At 41.9% G+C, this 18,282-nt stretch overlaps 1 protein-coding gene across 1 annotated transcript in view; it reads left to right on the top strand.

The window, feature by feature from the left end:
* kif19 (kinesin family member 19) overlaps positions 1–18,282 on the top strand; it is a 74,510-nt gene that overhangs the window by 43,008 nt on the left and 13,220 nt on the right. The window contains exons 4-6 of the mRNA XM_024146201.2: positions 1,581–1,717; positions 10,432–10,557; positions 14,161–14,355. Of these exons, the coding sequence (XP_024001969.1) occupies positions 1,581–1,717; positions 10,432–10,557; positions 14,161–14,355 (458 nt within the window). The remainder of the gene's footprint in view (positions 1–1,580; positions 1,718–10,431; positions 10,558–14,160; positions 14,356–18,282) is intronic.

Here is an 18,282-nt window from a genome sequence, read left to right as displayed (position 1 = left end):
ATTAAGATCTGGTGACCAGGCTGTCCTTCTCGACCTAAACAGGCATGGTTTCTTGAAATAGAGCTTGACTGGGGTTAAGCTTTCAACAAGAAGGCTTTTTAATATTGAGTTTAAACATAGTGTACAGCTACTGAATGTGAGGCAAATTCCTGTAAAAGGCCAAATAAATTAACTGAATTTAAAGGAGAAGTTTTCTTTTTTACAACCATATCTCTCTTTTTGATGTACTGTACATGGAATGTTATTTGAAGGGTCCAGATATTTTTTTTGTGATTTCACTTGTTTTTCAGAAACTTATCCCAAACAACAAAACATTTTCTCATCATTAGGAAGTGATTTGCTGTTTAGGGTAAGGTTCTCAAAAACAAGTGAAATCACAAAAAAAGGTGTCTGGACCCTTCCATAACATCTCAGCTAGTACATAACATTCTGAGAACCAAATGTTTCTTACAGCTAGATGAGAGCCCAGGTTGTCTTATGAATATTTAGCATACAACTCTCTGCTAATGGTGCAGGATACCGAGCTAGCACAAAACGTTCTGAGAACCATATGTTTCTTAGGTGGGAATTTCAGTACTTCAGCATAACGTTTTCTGAAGGTTTCCTCATAGTTCTATTTAAAGTCATGTTCTCAGAACATTAAGAAAACTTTCCATAAAAAACACAAGAATACATTAGTAACGTTCAAAGAATGTTCTAAGAATGTTATTTAAAAACACATACGTTCCGTTCTGATTCAACAAAACTCTTTCAAGTGAGTGTTCAAGTGTGTTGGCTGTGCCTTCTAATTGGTCACACCTGATCTTAATGAGTGCTTGTTTCCTTTGAAATAGGGTCTGTTTGAATAGACTAAAATMAACATCTTGGTATGAGTTGAAAAAAAGGGCATGCTAGCTCCATCCTGGTGGCGCAGTGGACAAATTCCATGGGTAGAGAAATGAAGAGCATAGGTTTGAATCTCACTGACGCCATGCCACAATAAAAAAAAGTAATGTGTTTGCATGATTAATACCTAAGCAAATTAATTTCCAAGTGTCATGCCTGTGTTCAAAACAGTCAACCTAAGCTAGCAGAAAATTATTTAATTAAGTTCTAAAAACCTATAATTTCCATTCTCAGAACATTTAATAAAACTTCCCAGTAAAACCATAGTAAAATGTTCTCAGATCCTCCATGCAACCAAGACATTTACATTCCCAGAACAGGTGTGATGTTCACTTCCGTTCTCAGAAGTTTAAAAAACGTTCAGTTTTACCAATCAGGAAACGTATGGCTTAGTTCCCAGAACCAATGGGAAACCAAAAACGTATGTTCCCACAACTTACAAAGAACCAAATGTGCTTGCTGGGAACACATTTACATAATTTTTATTTTTTTGGCTGTGAAAAAGAGAACTTCTCCTTTAAGTGAACTGATCTTGCAGAAAGGGGTACAAAAATTATAGTAATGAACCTGAAATAGACACTATTCAATGATCAAGTTGTTTGGTATTAACAATTTTATTCCCTTCAACTCAAACTGCAAACTGTGATTGTGAATATTTTCCTTCTTTGTGTGTGTGCGTGTGTGTCTGTGCTCAGGTTGTGGGAAGACGTACACTATGTTGGGGACGGACAGGGAACCGGGGATCTACGTACGGACTCTAAATGACCTGTTCAAAGCCATCGAGGAGACCAGCGATGACATGCAGTACAACATCTCCATGTCATACCTGGAGGTGAGAATGCATACTATGTCTATGTCTGCTTCCCAAATGGCATCCAATTCCCTATATAGGGCACTACATTTCAAAGGTAGTACACTATATGGGGAATAGGGTGCTCTTTTGGGACACAAACGGTGTCTTCCATTGTTTCTCTTAGGAATACCCTAACAACATGTCTAATAACACACATCCAACACAGCCGTCAGCAGCCTAATGTGCTATAACAAACTACCCTATCACCTGACCCACAAGGCTTTCAGTTCAGCTAAGGTCATCAACAGTGATGTAATCACCATTTTTTTTCTTTTTTTTTTAACTAGGCAAGTCKGTTAAGAACTAATTCTTATTTACGATGACAGCCTACCAGAAGGCAAAAGGCCTCCTGCGGGGACAGGGGCCGGGATWAAAAATATATACAAATATAGGACAAAGCACACATCACGACAAGAGAGACAACACAACACTACATAAAGAGAGACCTAAGACAACAACATAGCATGGCAGCAACACATGAAAAACAGCATGGTAGCAACCCAAAATAACAACAACATGGTATCAACACAACATGGCAGCAGSACAACATGGTAGCATCACAAAACATGGTACAAACATTATTGGGCACAGACAACAGCACAAAGGGCAAGAAGGTAGAGACAACAATACATAACGTGAGGCAGCCACAACTGTCAGTAAGTGTCCATGATTGAGTCTTTGAATGAAGAGATGAAGATAAAACGGTCCAGTTAGAGTTTTTTTGCAGCTTGTTCCAGTCGCTAGCTGCAGTGAACTGAAAAGAGGAGCGACCCAGGGATGTGTGTGCTTTGGGGACCTTTAACAGAATGTCAAATCAAATTTCATTAGTCACATGCGCCGAATACAACAGGTGTAGACCTTACAGTGAAATGCTTACTTACGAGCACCTAACCAACAACACAGTTTAAAAAAATACAGATAAGAAATAAAACTAACAAGTAATTAAAGAGCAGCAGTAAAATAACAATAGCGAGACTATATACAGGGCGGTACCGGTACAGAGTCAATGTGTGGGGGCACCGGTTAGTTGAGGTAATATGTACATGTAGGTAGTTATTAAAGTGACTATGCATAGATGATAACAACAGAGAGTAGCAGCAATTTAAAATAGGGGGGAGGGGCAATGCAAATAGTCTGGGTAGCCATTTGATTAGGTGTTCAAGAGTCTTATGGCTTGGGGGTAGAAGCTGTTTAGAAGCCTCTTGGACCTAGACTTCGCACTCCGGTACCGCTTGCCGTGCGGTAGCAGAGAGAACAGTCTATGACTAGGGTGGCTGGAGTCTTTGACAATTTTAGGGCCTTCCTCTGACGCCGCCTGGTATAAAGGTCCTGGATGGCAGGAAGCTTGGCCCCAGTGATGTACTGGACCGTTCGCACTACCTTCTGTAGTGTCTTGCGATCGGAAGCCGAGCAGTTGCCATACCAGGCAGTGATGCAACCAGTCAGGATGCTCTCGATGGTGCAGCTGTAGAACCTTTTGAGGATCTGAGGACCCATGCCAAATATTTTGTGTCTCCTGAGGGGGAATAGGTTTTGTCGTGCCCTCTTCACGACTATCTTGGTGTGCTTGGACCATGTTAGTTTGTTGGTGATGTGTACACCAAGGAACTTGAAGCTCTCAACCTACTCCACTGCAGCCCCATCGATGAGAATGGGGGCGTGCTCGGTCCTTCTGGTTGGGGTATGCACGTACGGTCACTGTGGGGATGACGTCATCAATGCACTTATTGATGAAGCCAATGGCTGATGGGGTGTACTCCTCAATGTCATCGGAGGAATCCCGGAACATATTTCAGTCTGTGCTAGCAAAACAGTCCTGTAGCTTAGCATCTGCTCCACTTTTTTATTGATCTAGTCACTGCTGCTTCCTGCTTTAATTTTTGCTTGTAAGCAGGAGTCAGGGGGATAGAATTATGGTCAGATTTGCCAAATGGAGGGCGAGGGAGAGCTTTGTATGCATCTCTGTGTGTGGAGTAAAGGTGGTCCAGAGTTCTTCCCTCAGGTTGCACATTTAACATGCTGATAGAAATTTGGTAAAACGGATTTAAGTTTCCCTGCATTAAAGTTCCCGGCTACTAGGAGCACCGCCTCTGGGTGAGCGTTTTCTTGTTTGCTTATTGGCGGAACACAGCTCATTCAATTCTGTCTTAGTGCCAGCCTCTGACTGTGGTGATATGTAAACAGCTACGAAAAATARAGATGAAAACTCTCTAGGTAGGTAGTGTGGTTGTCACGATCGTGTGGAGGAGAGACGGACCAAAACGCAGCTTGAGGAAAATAAGCCATCTTCTTTTAATTAAACGAACGAAGATGAACATGAAACGAAAACACTATTACAAACAAACAAAACAACAAATGATCGTGAAGCTAAATAACGCAAGTGCCCAGACAAGCAACAAARGTTAAACAAGACAACTACCCACAAAAGCCTACTGCCTATGGCTACCTTAAATATGGCTCCCAATCAGAGACAAATGAATGACAGCTGTCTCTGATTGAGACCCAATCTAGGCAGCCATAGACATAACTAGACAACCTAACAATACTCTATCCCATACACATACAACACCCATAGACTAACCAAAACACACACAACATACAATGCCCACCCCAACTCACGCCCTGACCAACTAAACATAATCAAAATAACATAAAAATAGGTCAGGAACGTGACAGTGGTCTACAGTTTATCATGAGATACTCTACCTCAGGCGAGCAATAGCTCGAGACTTCCTTAGATATTGTGCACCAGCTGTTATTTACAAAAATACATAGTCCACCGCCCATTGTCTTACCAGATGCTGCTGTTCTATCCTGCCGGTGCAGTGTATAACCAGCCAGCTGTATGTTGATAGTGTCATTGTTCAGCCACGTCTCCGTGAAGCATAAGATATTACAGTTTTGAATGTCCCGATGGTAGTTTAATCTTCCGCGAAGGTCATATATTTTATTGTCCAAAGATTGCACGTTTGCTAGCAGAATGGAAGGAAGTGGGGGTTTATTTGATCGCCTACGAATTCTCAGAAGGCAGCCCGCCCTCCGGACCCTTTTTCTCCTGACCCTTTTTTCCGACTCCCCTTCACGCAAATCACGGGGATCTGGGCCTGTTCCCGAGAAAGCAGTATATTGTTCACGTCGGCCTCGTCAGACCTGTTCTGTGACTGGCAGAACGGTATTGTATGTGGAGGATGAGGGCTGCAGGTGGTATTTCAGATAGAGAGGAGTGAGGCCTAAGAGGGTTTTTATAAATAAGCATCAACCAGTGGGTCTTGGTTTACAAGATGACCAGTTTACAGAGGAGAATAGAGTGCGGTGATGTTTCCTACAAGGAGCATTGATGGCAAATCTGATGGCCGAATAGTAAAGAACATCTAGCTGTTCGAGAGCACCCTTACCTGACGATCTAAATTACGTCTCCGTAATCTAGCATGGGTAGGATGGTCATCTAAATCAGGGTTAGTTTGGCAGCTGTGGTGAAAGAGGAGCAATTATGATAGAGGAAACCAAGTCTAGATTTAACCTTAGCCTGCAGGTTTGATATGCGCTGAGAGAAGGGTAGTGTACCGTCTAGCCATACTCCCAAGTACTTGTATGAGGTGACTACCTCAAGCTCTAAACCCTCAGAGGTAGTATTCACACCGGTGGGGAGAGGGGCATTGGAGGTGTTCAGAACAAGGTTAAGGGCAGAAAAAGCTTGTTGGACACTTAGAAAGCTTTGTTGTAGAGCATTTAACACAGAATCTGGGGAGTATAAGACTGTATCATCTGTATATAAATGGATATAAATGGATGAGAGAGCTTCCTACTGCCTGAGCTATGTTGAGAAGAGCATGGGTCCTAGGATCGAGCATTGGGGTACTCCCTTGGTGACAGGCAGTGGCTGAGAGCAGATTTTCTGACATTATACACTGCACTCTTTGAGAGAGGTAGTTAGCAAACCAGGCCAAAGACCTCTCGGAGACACCAATACTCCTTAGCCGGCCCACAAGAATGGAATGGTCTTCCGTATCAAAAGCTTTGGCCAAGTAAATAAAAATAGCAGCACAACATTGCTTAGAATCAGGGGCAATGGTGTCGTCATTTAGGACCTTTAAGGTTGCAGTGCCACATCCATAACCTGACTGGAAACCAGATTGCATATTTATTTGTATTTTTTAAATTTAACTAGGCAAGTCAGTTTAGTAACAAATTCTTATTTACAATGACGCCTACCCCGGCCAAACTCTAACCCGGATGACGCTGGGCCAGTTGTGTGCCGCCCTATGGGACTCCCAATCACGGCCTGTTGTAATACAGCCTGAAATCAAACCAGGGTCTGTAGTGACCCCTCTAGCACTGAGATGCAGTGCCTTAGACCACTGCGCCACTCGGGAGCCCCATACCCGAGAGAATACTATAGACATCAAGAAAGCCAGTCAGTTGATTATTGACACGTTTTTCCAACACTTAAACAGGGCAAAATAGACATTGGCCTATAACAGTTAGGATCAGCTTGATCTCCTCCTTTAAATAAAGGAAGCACCGTGGCTGGCTTACAAGTAATGGGAACCTCCCCAGAGAGGAGAGACAGGTTAAAAGGTTGGAGATAGGCTTGGCGATGATAGGGGCAGCAACCTTAAAGAAGAAAGGGTCTAAACCATCTGACCCAGATGTTTTTGGGGGGTCAAGTTTAAGGAGCTCCTTTAGCATCTCGGACCCAGTGACCACCTGCAGGGAGAAACTTTGTAGCGGGGCAGCGGAAAATGAGGGAGGAGCATCGAGGATGGTCACATTAGAAGGGGTGGGAGATGAGGAAACGTTGGACGGGCAAGGAGGCATGGCAGAGTCAAATAGGAATCCGGACTTAATGAAGTGGTGATTAAAGAGCTCAGCCATGTGCTCTTTGTCAGTAACAACCACGTCATCAACATTAAGAGACATGGGCAGCTGTGAGGAGGAGGATTTATCTCCAGGTCTGTTTTCCAGAACTTCTTGGGGTTATACCCACAGAAAGAGAACTGCTCCTTAAAGTAACTAACTTTGCCTTCCAGATAACCTGAGTGCACTTATTTCTAATTTGCCTGAACGAGATCCAGTCAGCCTGAAAACTGTATCAGCGATTTGCCAAATGGAATTCTTGACGTGAAGTATCTCTGCCAGATCACAGTCGAACCAGGGGCTGAACCTGTTTTTAATTCTCATTTTATTTATGGGCGCGTATTTGTTAACAATACCACTGAAAATATCAAAAAAGAAGGTCCAAGCGTCTCCAACAGAGGGGATCGAGCTGATTTATATACCAATTTACAGAGGCCAGATCATGAAGGAAGGCTTGCTCATTAAAATGTTTTAGCAAGAGTCTATGACAAGTCAGGACAGGTCGTTTGACTGAGCAGACATTACCAACACAGGCTGTAAAACAGGGATCAGTAAGGTCATTACAGAAAACACCAGACTGATACCTATAAGGTATACTGGTAGACCTTATAGTATACTAACTTACAACCACAACTGCATTTCTGTTTATTCAACAGTTCAGGTTGATACTCGTGTAGATACATTGCCTTCAGAAAGTATTCATACCCCTTGACTTTTTCCACATTTTGTTGTGTTACAGCCTGAATATAGAACATGTATAAAAAAAAATGTTTTATCTCAACCATCTACACACAATACCCCATAATGACAAAGAGAAAACGTGTTCTTAGACATTTTTGCAACTGTATTGAAAATTAAATACAGAAATATCTAATTTACATACGTATTCACACCCCTGAGTCAATACTTTGTAGAAGCACCTTTGGCAACGAGTACAGCTGTGAGTCTTTCTGGGTAAGTCTCTAAGAGCTTTCCACACCTGGATTGTGCAAAATTTGCCCATTATTCTTTAAAAAATTATTCAAGCTCTGTTGATCATTGCTAGACAACCATTTTCTGGTCTTGCCATGTTTCTGGTCTTGCCATTGCCAGATGTTCAAGTAGATTTAAGTCAAAACTGTAACTCGGAKACTCAGGAACATTCAATGTCTTCTTGGTAAGAAACTCTAGTGTATATTTGACCTTGTATTTTAGGTCAAATATAATAATAAATATATAAGCACAGACTAAGCACAGACTAAACCTGTGCTTAGCTCCATTCCTTTTTTTTTTATCCTGAAACTCCCCAGTCCTTAACGATTACAAGCATACCCATAACATGATCCAGCTACCACTATGCTTGAAAATATGGAGAGTGGTACTCAGTAATGTGTTGTATTGATTGGATTTGCCCCAACATAACACTTTGTATTCAGGATTTTTTGTTGTTGTTGCAGTATGACTGTAGTGCCTTGTTGCAAACAGGATGCATGTTTTGGAATATTTTTTATTCAGTACAGGCTTCCTTCTTTTCACTCTGTCAATTAGGTTAATATTGTGGAGTAGCTACAATGTTGTTGATCCATCCTCAGTTGTCTCATATCACAGTCATTAAACTCTGTACCTGTTTTAAAGTCACCATTGGCCTCATGGTGAAATCCCTGCACGATTTCCTTCCTCTCCGGCAACTAAGTTAGGAAGGATGCCTGTATCTTTTTAGTGACTGGGTATATTGATACACCATCCAAAGTGTAATTAATAAGTTCATCATGCTCAATGTGATATTCAATGTTTACATTTTTTACCCATCTACCAATAGGTGCCCTTCTTTGTGAGGTAATGGAAACCTCCCTGGTCTTTGGTTGAATCTGTGTTTGAATTTCACTGCTCGACTGAGGGACCTTACAGATAATTGTACATGTGGGGTACAAAGATGAGGTACAGATGTAGGTTCTTAATTTGAGCCAGTTTCCTACAGCAGGAAAGTAATCCTGCAACAAACGGAAATGTGTTATTATGTGGATTATATCTGTTGTTAGGGCACCGAGTGAGTCCATGCAACTTAGTATGTGACTTGTTAGGCACATTTTACTCCTGAACTTATTTAGGTTTGCCATAACAAAGGGGTTGAATACTTATTGACTACTTTGTCAGTATTTGAAAGTGGTTCCTTTTGTCTGCAATCATAGTTTACCATTGTGCTTCTTTTGTACAATTAATTCCCAATTTCTTTCCAGGATCAATCACCATAATGAAAAGAAGCCTTGACAAGGAGTGATGTAGCAACCTTCTCATGAATATGGCTTCCTTCTAAGCAAACAGTCACGCACGCAGAGATTCAGTTGTTCCTCCTGTCTTCGTCTAGGCAGAAAGAGAAAGAAAGTGACAGATGATAGACAGCTTTTTATTAAAATAACAAAAATGGAAAGAATGCCTAATCAGCCTAGGACGTACACCAGAAAAATATTTCTAGAGTAGAATCAGCGACAGTCCTTGTGTTTGGAAGAAATGAGCCTTGAAGACATACAAAGGGCACGACGCCATTGATTTTAAGTTTGACACTCGCTACTACAAGCTATTCTTTTACAAAATATTCTGCAATAAATGGGTGGGTGCAGTAGTAGAGAGTAGCAACACATGATTAAGAAAGTTGAAGGTAACACTGGATGCCTATAGCATACGTTTCATACTGTAGTCCTGTCCAGCTCTGTGATGGCTGTACTGTGACATGGTGCGTGTTTGTCTTGTTGGCCTCTAGGGAGCAACCTGCTGATCTGCTACTGCCCTCTCTCAGCCCTCCTATCACTACACAGAAAGGTTCAGTGTTGTTTTATGGCCCTGCTAAAACCATACTCACATCTGCTCTCTGCTCTCTCTCTCTCTGCTCACTTGCTCTTTCAAATCAGCCTCCTGTTTCACCTGTTATTACACAGACATAAACTAAATACAAGTATGCACACAACAGCACATGCATACGCGTACGTAGTCTTTTAACACCCATGCACTTAGTTCAGCTTCTATTCTATGAGAAATTCCTAGGTTTTTACCCTCTGTTCATACAGTATGTTACTACCCTAATGAGAGGAGATGTGTTTTTTCCCCTTCACCTGAAATGAAAGTGTTTAGATGGTAAGAATAACTGGATAAACACTCTCCTGTCTGTCTCAATCATTATTTCCCCCTTGAGTGAGTTTAGAGTGGTCCTGTGGTGCTGGGGTTGGTTATGAACAAGGATAGCCTACTCTGCAGGACAGTAGTTTTTTGTTTTCTTTACTGGCACACTATGTTCTACCCTCCCCAGCCGCCACACATCCCAGCCTATCCCCATCTGTCTGTCTCCCAGTGGTGTCTCTCTCTCTCTTGCGCTCGCTCGCTCTCTCTCTCTCTCTCTCTCTCTCTCTTTCTCTCTCTCCCTCTATTCCCGGTTGTCACTTTGTTGATGTGGGGATAAGAGCTCTCCACGTGAAATCATAGTCAACACACAATGATCAGCCTGTATGAAAGCAACTTGAGCTGCTGACGACAGACTGTCAAAGAACAAGTCGGACTAGCTGGAGTCAGTAAAACAACAAAAGAGTTAGTATGTACAGTACCGGTTTTAGACCTTTCAAGTGTGTCCACTTTGCGAGAGGTATTTTCCATGTACATGTCCCAAAACCATTGTGTCAACAACTCAAAAAGAAAACTCTCCAATGGAAACTTCACTAATGTTTCTCTCAACTGTCACTATAACATCCTTGGATATAAGAATTCCTTGGATCTAACAATTCCTGGAATGTTGAGCTTTTGAGATGTGATTTGGAAGCTGAGGAGAAACCTCCTGACTCTCCTGACCATTCCCTGTGTTATGTTCCCAGATCTACAACGAGATGATCCGGGACCTTCTCAACCCGTCCTCTGGGTTCCTGGACCTGAGAGAGGACTCTAAAGGAGAGATCCAGGTGGCTGGCATCACAGAGGTCTCCACTATCAACGCCCGAGAGGTGACTGGTCACACCTAGGAACACTTACTCCATGCTTTACAAGATCACACACTATACAGTACATAAAATACATACACAATCCATACATTATTTTAAATCAGTATATTGTATATTATGAAGCCTACACTCAAAAAAATGCTGGGTTAAAAAACAACTCAATTTGGGTAAATATTGGACAAAACACATGTTGGGTCATTTTGACCCAGCAAGTTGGGTCACTTACTCGGGTTATTGAGCTATGACCCACCGGGTCAAATCCGAAGACTAGGGGCATGGCTTAGTAGGGGTATGGCTTAGTAGGGGTGTGGCTTTCAAATAGTTATTTTTGGCCACCTGTGAGAGTACACTACATGACCAAAAGTATGCGAACACCTACTCGTTAAACATCTCATTCATTAATATGGAGTTGGTCCCCTTTTTGCTGCTATAACAGCCTCCACTGTTCTGGTAAGTCCTTCCACAAGATGTTGGAAGATTGCTGCGTGGGACTTGCTTCCATTCAGCCATAAGAACATTAGTGAAGTTGGGTGCTGATGTTGGGCGATTAGGTCTGGCTCGCAGTTGGCGTTCCAATTCCTCCCAAAGGTGTTCGATGGGGTTGAGGTCAGGGCTGTGCAGGCCAGTCAAGTTCTTTCAGACTGATCTCGACAAACCATTTCTGTATGGACCTCACTGTGTGCACGGGTGCATTATCACGCTGATACAGGAAAGGGCCTTCCCCAAACTGTTGCCACAAAGTTGGAAGCACAGAATCATCTAGATGTCATTGTATGCTGTAGTGTTAAGATTTCCCTTCACTGGAAATAAGGGCCCTACCCTGAACKATGAAACACCCCATCCYTCGGACTGCCAGCTGGTGAAGCATGATTCATCACTCCAGAGAATGCGTTTCCACTGCTCCAGAGTCCAATGGCGGTGAGCTTTACACCACTCCAGTCGACGCTTGGCATTGTGCATGGTGATCTTAGGCTTGTGTGCGGCTGCTCGGCCATGGAAACCCCTTTCATGAAGCTCTAGACCAGGGGTGTCAAACTCAAATACCCAGTGGGCCAAAATGTAAAACCTGAACAAAGTCGCGGGCCAACATTGAACAAATTAACCTTTTAATATGGACCCAAACAAGTTTTGCTTTAACATTGAATATGGAACAAGCATCGCTTATTACCATACAATATATAATTTAATAGTGGAGACATGCAAAATCGAATTTCAAATGAAAAAACACATCAATGGCATTKATTTATTAAATAAATAAAATGTAAATAAAAATCGTATGCCTCTTTTCTATTTGCAGCCTTCTGATTTAAATACCAAAATAAACTTTTTCCACTGGCTAATAATTTTACAAATAAAATGATAATAAATCAATCAACCATTCAAGCCCATGCCTTGTAGCAAGAAAAAGTGCACAAAGAAAACGTTAATTATTGCACACTGATCTAATCTGATGTGCCCAAGCCAGCACTTTGTGATGTGGCTTTTTTGAACATATTCTGTTGTGAAACCAAACTTATTTTCATCTCCTCTACTTTCTGGCTCCTTTGAGTCATGTCCAGGTCCTTGTATTTGTCAATGGTGTTTCGTTTCATAGTGTCGTCTAATGTTGTACTCCTTACTTACAGCCACGTTGACTCCACAAACAAGACAAACAGGTTTGTCTTTTACATATGTAAACAGATATTCTGCCTCCCACTTGTRCAGAAAGCTCCTGTTTTCTGCCTTTCTTTTCGCCATTTTTGGGAAGGGATAGCGCGCTGACAGTTGTAGCGTCTATGTTGCTATGACTACTGTCACAGAGGAGAGGGCGTTTCTGGGTCCTGTCCTGATTGGCGCGCGAAAACAACAGCAGAGCATTATGGGATTCGTAGTATTAGCGGTGAATGCGCTGTATAATACCGGCGGGCCAGCTCTAGTAGTAATTTGGTATTGTCTCGCGGGCCAAATATAATTACCCCGCGGGCCAAATTCCAGAGTTTGACACCCATGCTCTAGACGAACAGTTCTTGTGCTGATGTTTTTTACAGAGGCAGTTTGGAACTTGGTGGTGAGTGTTGCAACCGAGGACACGCGCTACAGGCTTCAGCACTTGGCAATACTGTTCTGTGAGCTTGTGTGGCCTACCACTTCGCAGCTGAGACGTGGTTGCCCCTTTACGTTTCCATTTCACAATAACAGCACTTACAGTTGACCGGGACGGCTCTAGCAGGGCAGAAATTTTATGAACTGACTTCTTGGAAAGGTGGCATCCTGTGACGGTGCCACAGTGAAAGTTACTGAGCTCTTCAGTAATGTCATTCTACTGCCAATGTTTGTCTATGGAGATTGCATGGCGGTGTACTCGATTTTATAAACCTGTCAGTAACGAGTGTGGCTGAAATAGCCGAATCCACTAATTTGGAGGGCTGTCCACATACTTTTGTATATATAGTGTAACCATCATTCCGGTTCATGTTCTGTTGTATTATTATCACATGTTAAGGTTGAGCACTGACACTTTTGTAGCTTTTATGATGCTTACACAAGAGTATGAGTTCCTCTCGACTAGAGCCTATTTCACTTTGTTATAATATTTAAATAATACTCTTATTAAATGTTTGTTAAAATATGTAATGTGCAACAGAATTGAAGGAAAATAAAAATTTGCCGTGAACAAACTTACAAACAGGAATGACATTTACTCTCACGGGTGGCCAAAAAGAACCATCTGAGGCCTCCCGAGTGGCGCAGCAGTCTAAGGCACTGCATCACTGTGTCACAGCCGGCCGTGACCTGGTTGGATACCAGGCCAACTACCAGTTGGATATCACAAAATTGGGGAGAAAAAGGGGTAAAAGTACCAAAAAATATATAAAAAATACTATCTGAAAGCCTGAATAGGCCACGCCTCCTAKAAATGACCAGATTAACCAAACAGGGGTTTGGTTAATCTATTTACCCATCATTTGGGTTTTTATTCACTTTTATCCTGGGTCGACCCAGCAGCTGGATCTTTTTTAATGTAATCCATAGATTATTTTCAGAAGGTGTGGTCTAGTTGGGGCATGGCTTTCCAATAGTTATTTTTGGGCACCCGTGAGAGTAAATGTCAATCCTGTTCATCATGTTAAGTTTGAACAATGCACATAAATGTTATGCACATTACATATTTATATATACATTTTGTAATATTATTATTTAAATATTATGCCAAAGTTGTAACTATCCCAACATTGGGAGTTGAGGAACTACTCATGTAAGCCTCATTAACACTACAAAAGTGACAAAAGCTACAACAAATTCAGTGCTCAACCTTAACATGTGATGACAATACAACAGAACAGATTAACCGGAATGACATTTACTCTTAAGGGGGGCAAACAATAGCTATCTGAAAGTCACGCCACTACTAAGCCACACCTCCAGGCATCAAAGAAAACAACCATATAGTTGACTCTACTGGCTCTCAAAATAACCCAACGTGTGTTCTGTCCATTATTTACCCAGCGCTGAGTTGTTTTTAACCCAGCATTTTTTTCAGTGTACATCACACATCTACGAGCACGTCATAAAAATGACATTAGATCTACATAGAGCTACATAAAGTTGAATGACTGTTCCTGCCAGATCATGGAGCTGCTGATGAAGGGTAATAAGCAGCGTACCCAAGAGCCCACGGCAGCCAACCAGACATCGTCCCGGTCCCACGCCGTGTTGCAGGTGGCTGTCAGGCAGACGAGCCGCTGTCGAGACCTTCTACAGGAGGTCCGCTTCGCACGCCTCTTCATGATCGACCTTGCTGGCTCCGAACGAGCCTCACAGGTACAAAAGTGTGTGTGTGTGTGTGTGTGTGTGTGTGTGTGTGTGTGTGTGTGTGTGTGTGTGTGTGTGTGTGTGTGTGTGTGTGTGTGTAATTTGTCTGCTAACATGCCTGTTTCTGTGTCCTTTTTTCACCTCTTGTTATGGTCTGTTACTTGTGGGAGGGAGGGGGTCGGTTGAGTTGGTCCTCTCTTTCTGTTTGTCTCCTCTGGTCGTTTGACAGCCATGTTTTACGACAGTACATAGGAACACTGTTTTTGTCACTTTATCAACCCCCTCCCCGCTATTAATCTGTCCTAGAGCGAAGTGGAGAACCTATAAACCTCAAGGCTGCGTCCCAAATGGCTCTCTGTTCCCTATATTTGCTCTAACACCCATAGGGCCATGATCAAAAAGTAGTGCACTATGTAGGGAATAGGGGGCCATTTGTATGCAGCCCTGAAGTTTATAGGACACTTTAATAAAGGCCCTTCACAGTGTAAAGCACCATACATTTACATTCTAGACCATGATTTGCCCACCAATGAGGGAAAGAAGAGGTTAATGTCCCTATAGTTGGCACCGCTTATGTAATTCTTACCTTCTATCAACATCTTCCTTATGTCAGGGTTATAAATTATTACAAAATGGCTGATATAGTTGATGTGCTGTGACTTTACCGTGACTTTTATAGCACAGTTTTATGGTGCTAGTTACTTTTGTTGAACAGATTGCAATTGGAGTCAAACCAATACTGCTAACAGAATGTCCACATCCCAAATGGCAAACTAACCCTATTCCCTATAGTGCACTACTTCTGACCTATGGGCCCTGGTCAAAGAGTAGTGCACTATATAGGAAATAGAATGCCATTTGGGACGTAGTCAATGTCTTCTGTGAACTAGTTGGGAACTTTTGACACAGTATATGACACAAAAGTATTAACTATAAACCTTTTTCACATTTAGTTTCATAATCCTCTTCGTTCCTGGAGGAACATAGGGCATGTACTAATGTTTTCAAATGATAGCCGGCCTTTTCACATTTGTTATGCTTTTAATTTTTCCCATGAACACTGAAGGCTTCATATTAGCCGTTTGCTTCTCCAATTAGTTGCTGCAGCTTCCTGTAGACATTCTGATTAAGGTGAAGCGCTTAACCAACACAGACATTGACATGTCATTCATGATGAATGTTGTTTGATTAGCATCCATATTAAACCAGCCAGGTCTCCTATACACCATGCGTCCCAAATGGCACCCTATTCCCTGTATTGTGTGCATTACTTTTGACCAGGGCCCGTAGGGCTCTGATCAAAAGTAGTGTACTATACCCATGAGAAAAACATGCAATCATGCCTGAATGGAGAGAACACTTATTTACCATGGGAACCTTTAGAAAGGTTAACCAGCTAGGCTCTTCTATGGATGTATACCATAGCCTAAAGGCCACCAGTCTTTTTAGATATACTGTAGGAGAATAGAGGGGGTTCCACTACCTCTTTAGAAGGGATGTTTTCCCTTGAGTTAGAGAGTAAAAATGTACTGATAATGACAAAAATAAAGGAAACACCAACATAAAGTGTTTTAATAYGGCATTAGGACACCACGAGCCACCAGATTAGATTCTATGTGCCTTGGCATAGATTCTACAAGTGTCTGGAACTCTARTYGAGGGATGCGACACCATTCTACCAACAAGAAATTACATCATTTGGTGTTTTATTGATGGTGGGGAAAAACACGGTCTCAGGCAGCACTCAAGAATCTCCCATAAGTGTTTAATTGGGTTGTGATCAGGTGACACACACACACACACACACACACACACACACACACACACACACACACACACTTTAAACCCCCTATGCTCCTTTGAGACCCCTCTTTCAAAGTCACTGAGATCTCGTCTTCTAGCCATGGTAGCCAAAATAATGGGCAACAGGGCATTTGTATACATGACCTTAAGCTTGATGGGATGTTAATTGCTTAATTAACTCAGGAACAACAACTGTCTGGAAACACCTGCTTTCAATGTACTTTGTATCCCTCATTTACTCAAGTGTTTTCTTTATGTAAGAAAGACTGGTAACATTTCTATAAAAACAATACATTACCGTTCAAAAGTTTGGGGTCACTTAGAAATGTCCTTGTTTTTCGAAAGAAAAGGCCATTTTTTATGTCCATTAAAATAACAATCAAATTGAATCAGAATACAGTAAATGTTGTAAATGACTCTTGTAGCTGAAAAACGGCAGATTTTTTTTTATGGAATATCTACGTAGGCGTCAGAGGCCCATTATTCAAGCAACCATGCACTCCTGTGTTCCAATGACGTTGTGTTAGCTAATTCAAGTTTATCGATTATAAAAGGCTAATTGAATTCATTAGAAAACCCTTTTGCAATTATGTTTAGCACAGCTGAAAACTGTTGTTCTGATTAAAGAAGCAATAAACTGGCCTTCTTTGACTAGTTGAGTATCTGGAGCATCAGCATTTGTGGGTTCGATACAGGCTCAAAATGGCCAGAACAATAACTTTCATCTGAACTTGTCGGTCTATTCTTGTTCTGTGTATGAAGGCTGTTCCATGCGAGAATTGCAAAGAAACTGAAGATCTCTACAACGCTGTGTACTACTCCCTTCACAGAACAGGGCAAACTGTCTCTAACCAGAATAGAAGAAGAGGGTGGGAGCCTGGTGCACAACTGAGCAAGATGACAAGTACATTAGAGCGTCTAGTTTGAGAAACAGACGCCTCACAAGTCCTCAACTGGCAGCTTCATTAAATGTACCGTAAAACACCAGTCTCAACGTCTACAGTGAAGAGGCGACTCCAGGATGCTGGCCTTCTAGCCATAGTTCCTCTGTCCAGTGTCTGTGTTAATTGCCCATCTTAATCTTTTCTTTTATTGGCCAGTCTGCAGATATGTCTTTTCTTTGCAACTCTGCCTAGAAGGCCAGCATCCCGGAGTCGCCTCTTCACTGTTGATGTTGAGACTGGTGTTTTGCGAGTACTATTTAATGAAGCTGCAGGTTGAGGACTTGAGAAACAGAAGCCTCACAAGTTCTTTGTTTCTGGCCATTTTGAGCCTGTAGTCGAACCCACAAACGCCCATGCTCCAGATACTCAACTAGTCTAAAGAAGGACAGTTTTATTGCTGTGCTAACATAATTGCAAAAGGGTTTTCTAATGATCAATTAGCCTTTTTAAAATGATAAACTTGGATTAGCTAACACAACGTGCCATTGGAACACAGCAGTGATGGTTGCTGATAAATGGGCCTCTGTACGCCTATGTAGATATTCCATAAAACAATCTGCCGTTTCCAGTTACAATAGTCATTTACAACATTAACAATGTCTACACTGTATTTGTGATCAATTTTATGTTATTTTTAATGGACAAAACATGTGCTTTTCTTTCAAAAACAAGGACATTTCTAAGTGATCCCAAACTTTTGAACGGGTAGTGTATATAATAACATCCTTTATAATGCATTATAATACACTTATATTGTGTTATGACACTGACAGTGTCCATAGTAACTCATAAGCGGTTATAAAACATATATTTTTMTAATACTGGAGACTTCCAATGTCACAGCAGGCAGAGAGAAAAATAAGGTTAGAGCGCCCTCTGCTGGTTAACTGTGACAGTATCCGTCTTGGCCTGGAACTCAGAGACAATGGCTGCATGTTCAAGATCGACCACATTGCTGTCAATGACTGCAGTGCAGACAGACTGACTGATTTACGTACAAATCACCTTGCACCCGAAATAACCACTCTTTTTATTATTTGTAGATCAGTCAATTTGATCAGCAAAATTGATCCTCTGGAACATGAGGCCAGATATTAAACCTGCTCCCTCTCTCCCGGACGCAGAACAGAGGTCAGGGGTTAAACCTGCTCCCTCTCTCCCAGACGCAGAACAGAGGTCAGGGGTTAAA

The sequence above is a fragment of the Salvelinus sp. IW2-2015 genome, unplaced genomic scaffold, assembly GCF_002910315.2.
Source record: "Salvelinus sp. IW2-2015 unplaced genomic scaffold, ASM291031v2 Un_scaffold16323, whole genome shotgun sequence".
In the NCBI taxonomy this organism is placed as follows: domain Eukaryota; kingdom Metazoa; phylum Chordata; class Actinopteri; order Salmoniformes; family Salmonidae; genus Salvelinus; species Salvelinus sp. IW2-2015.
Note: the sequence above shows the minus strand (reverse complement) of the source record. Positions and strands in the feature narration are given on the sequence as shown.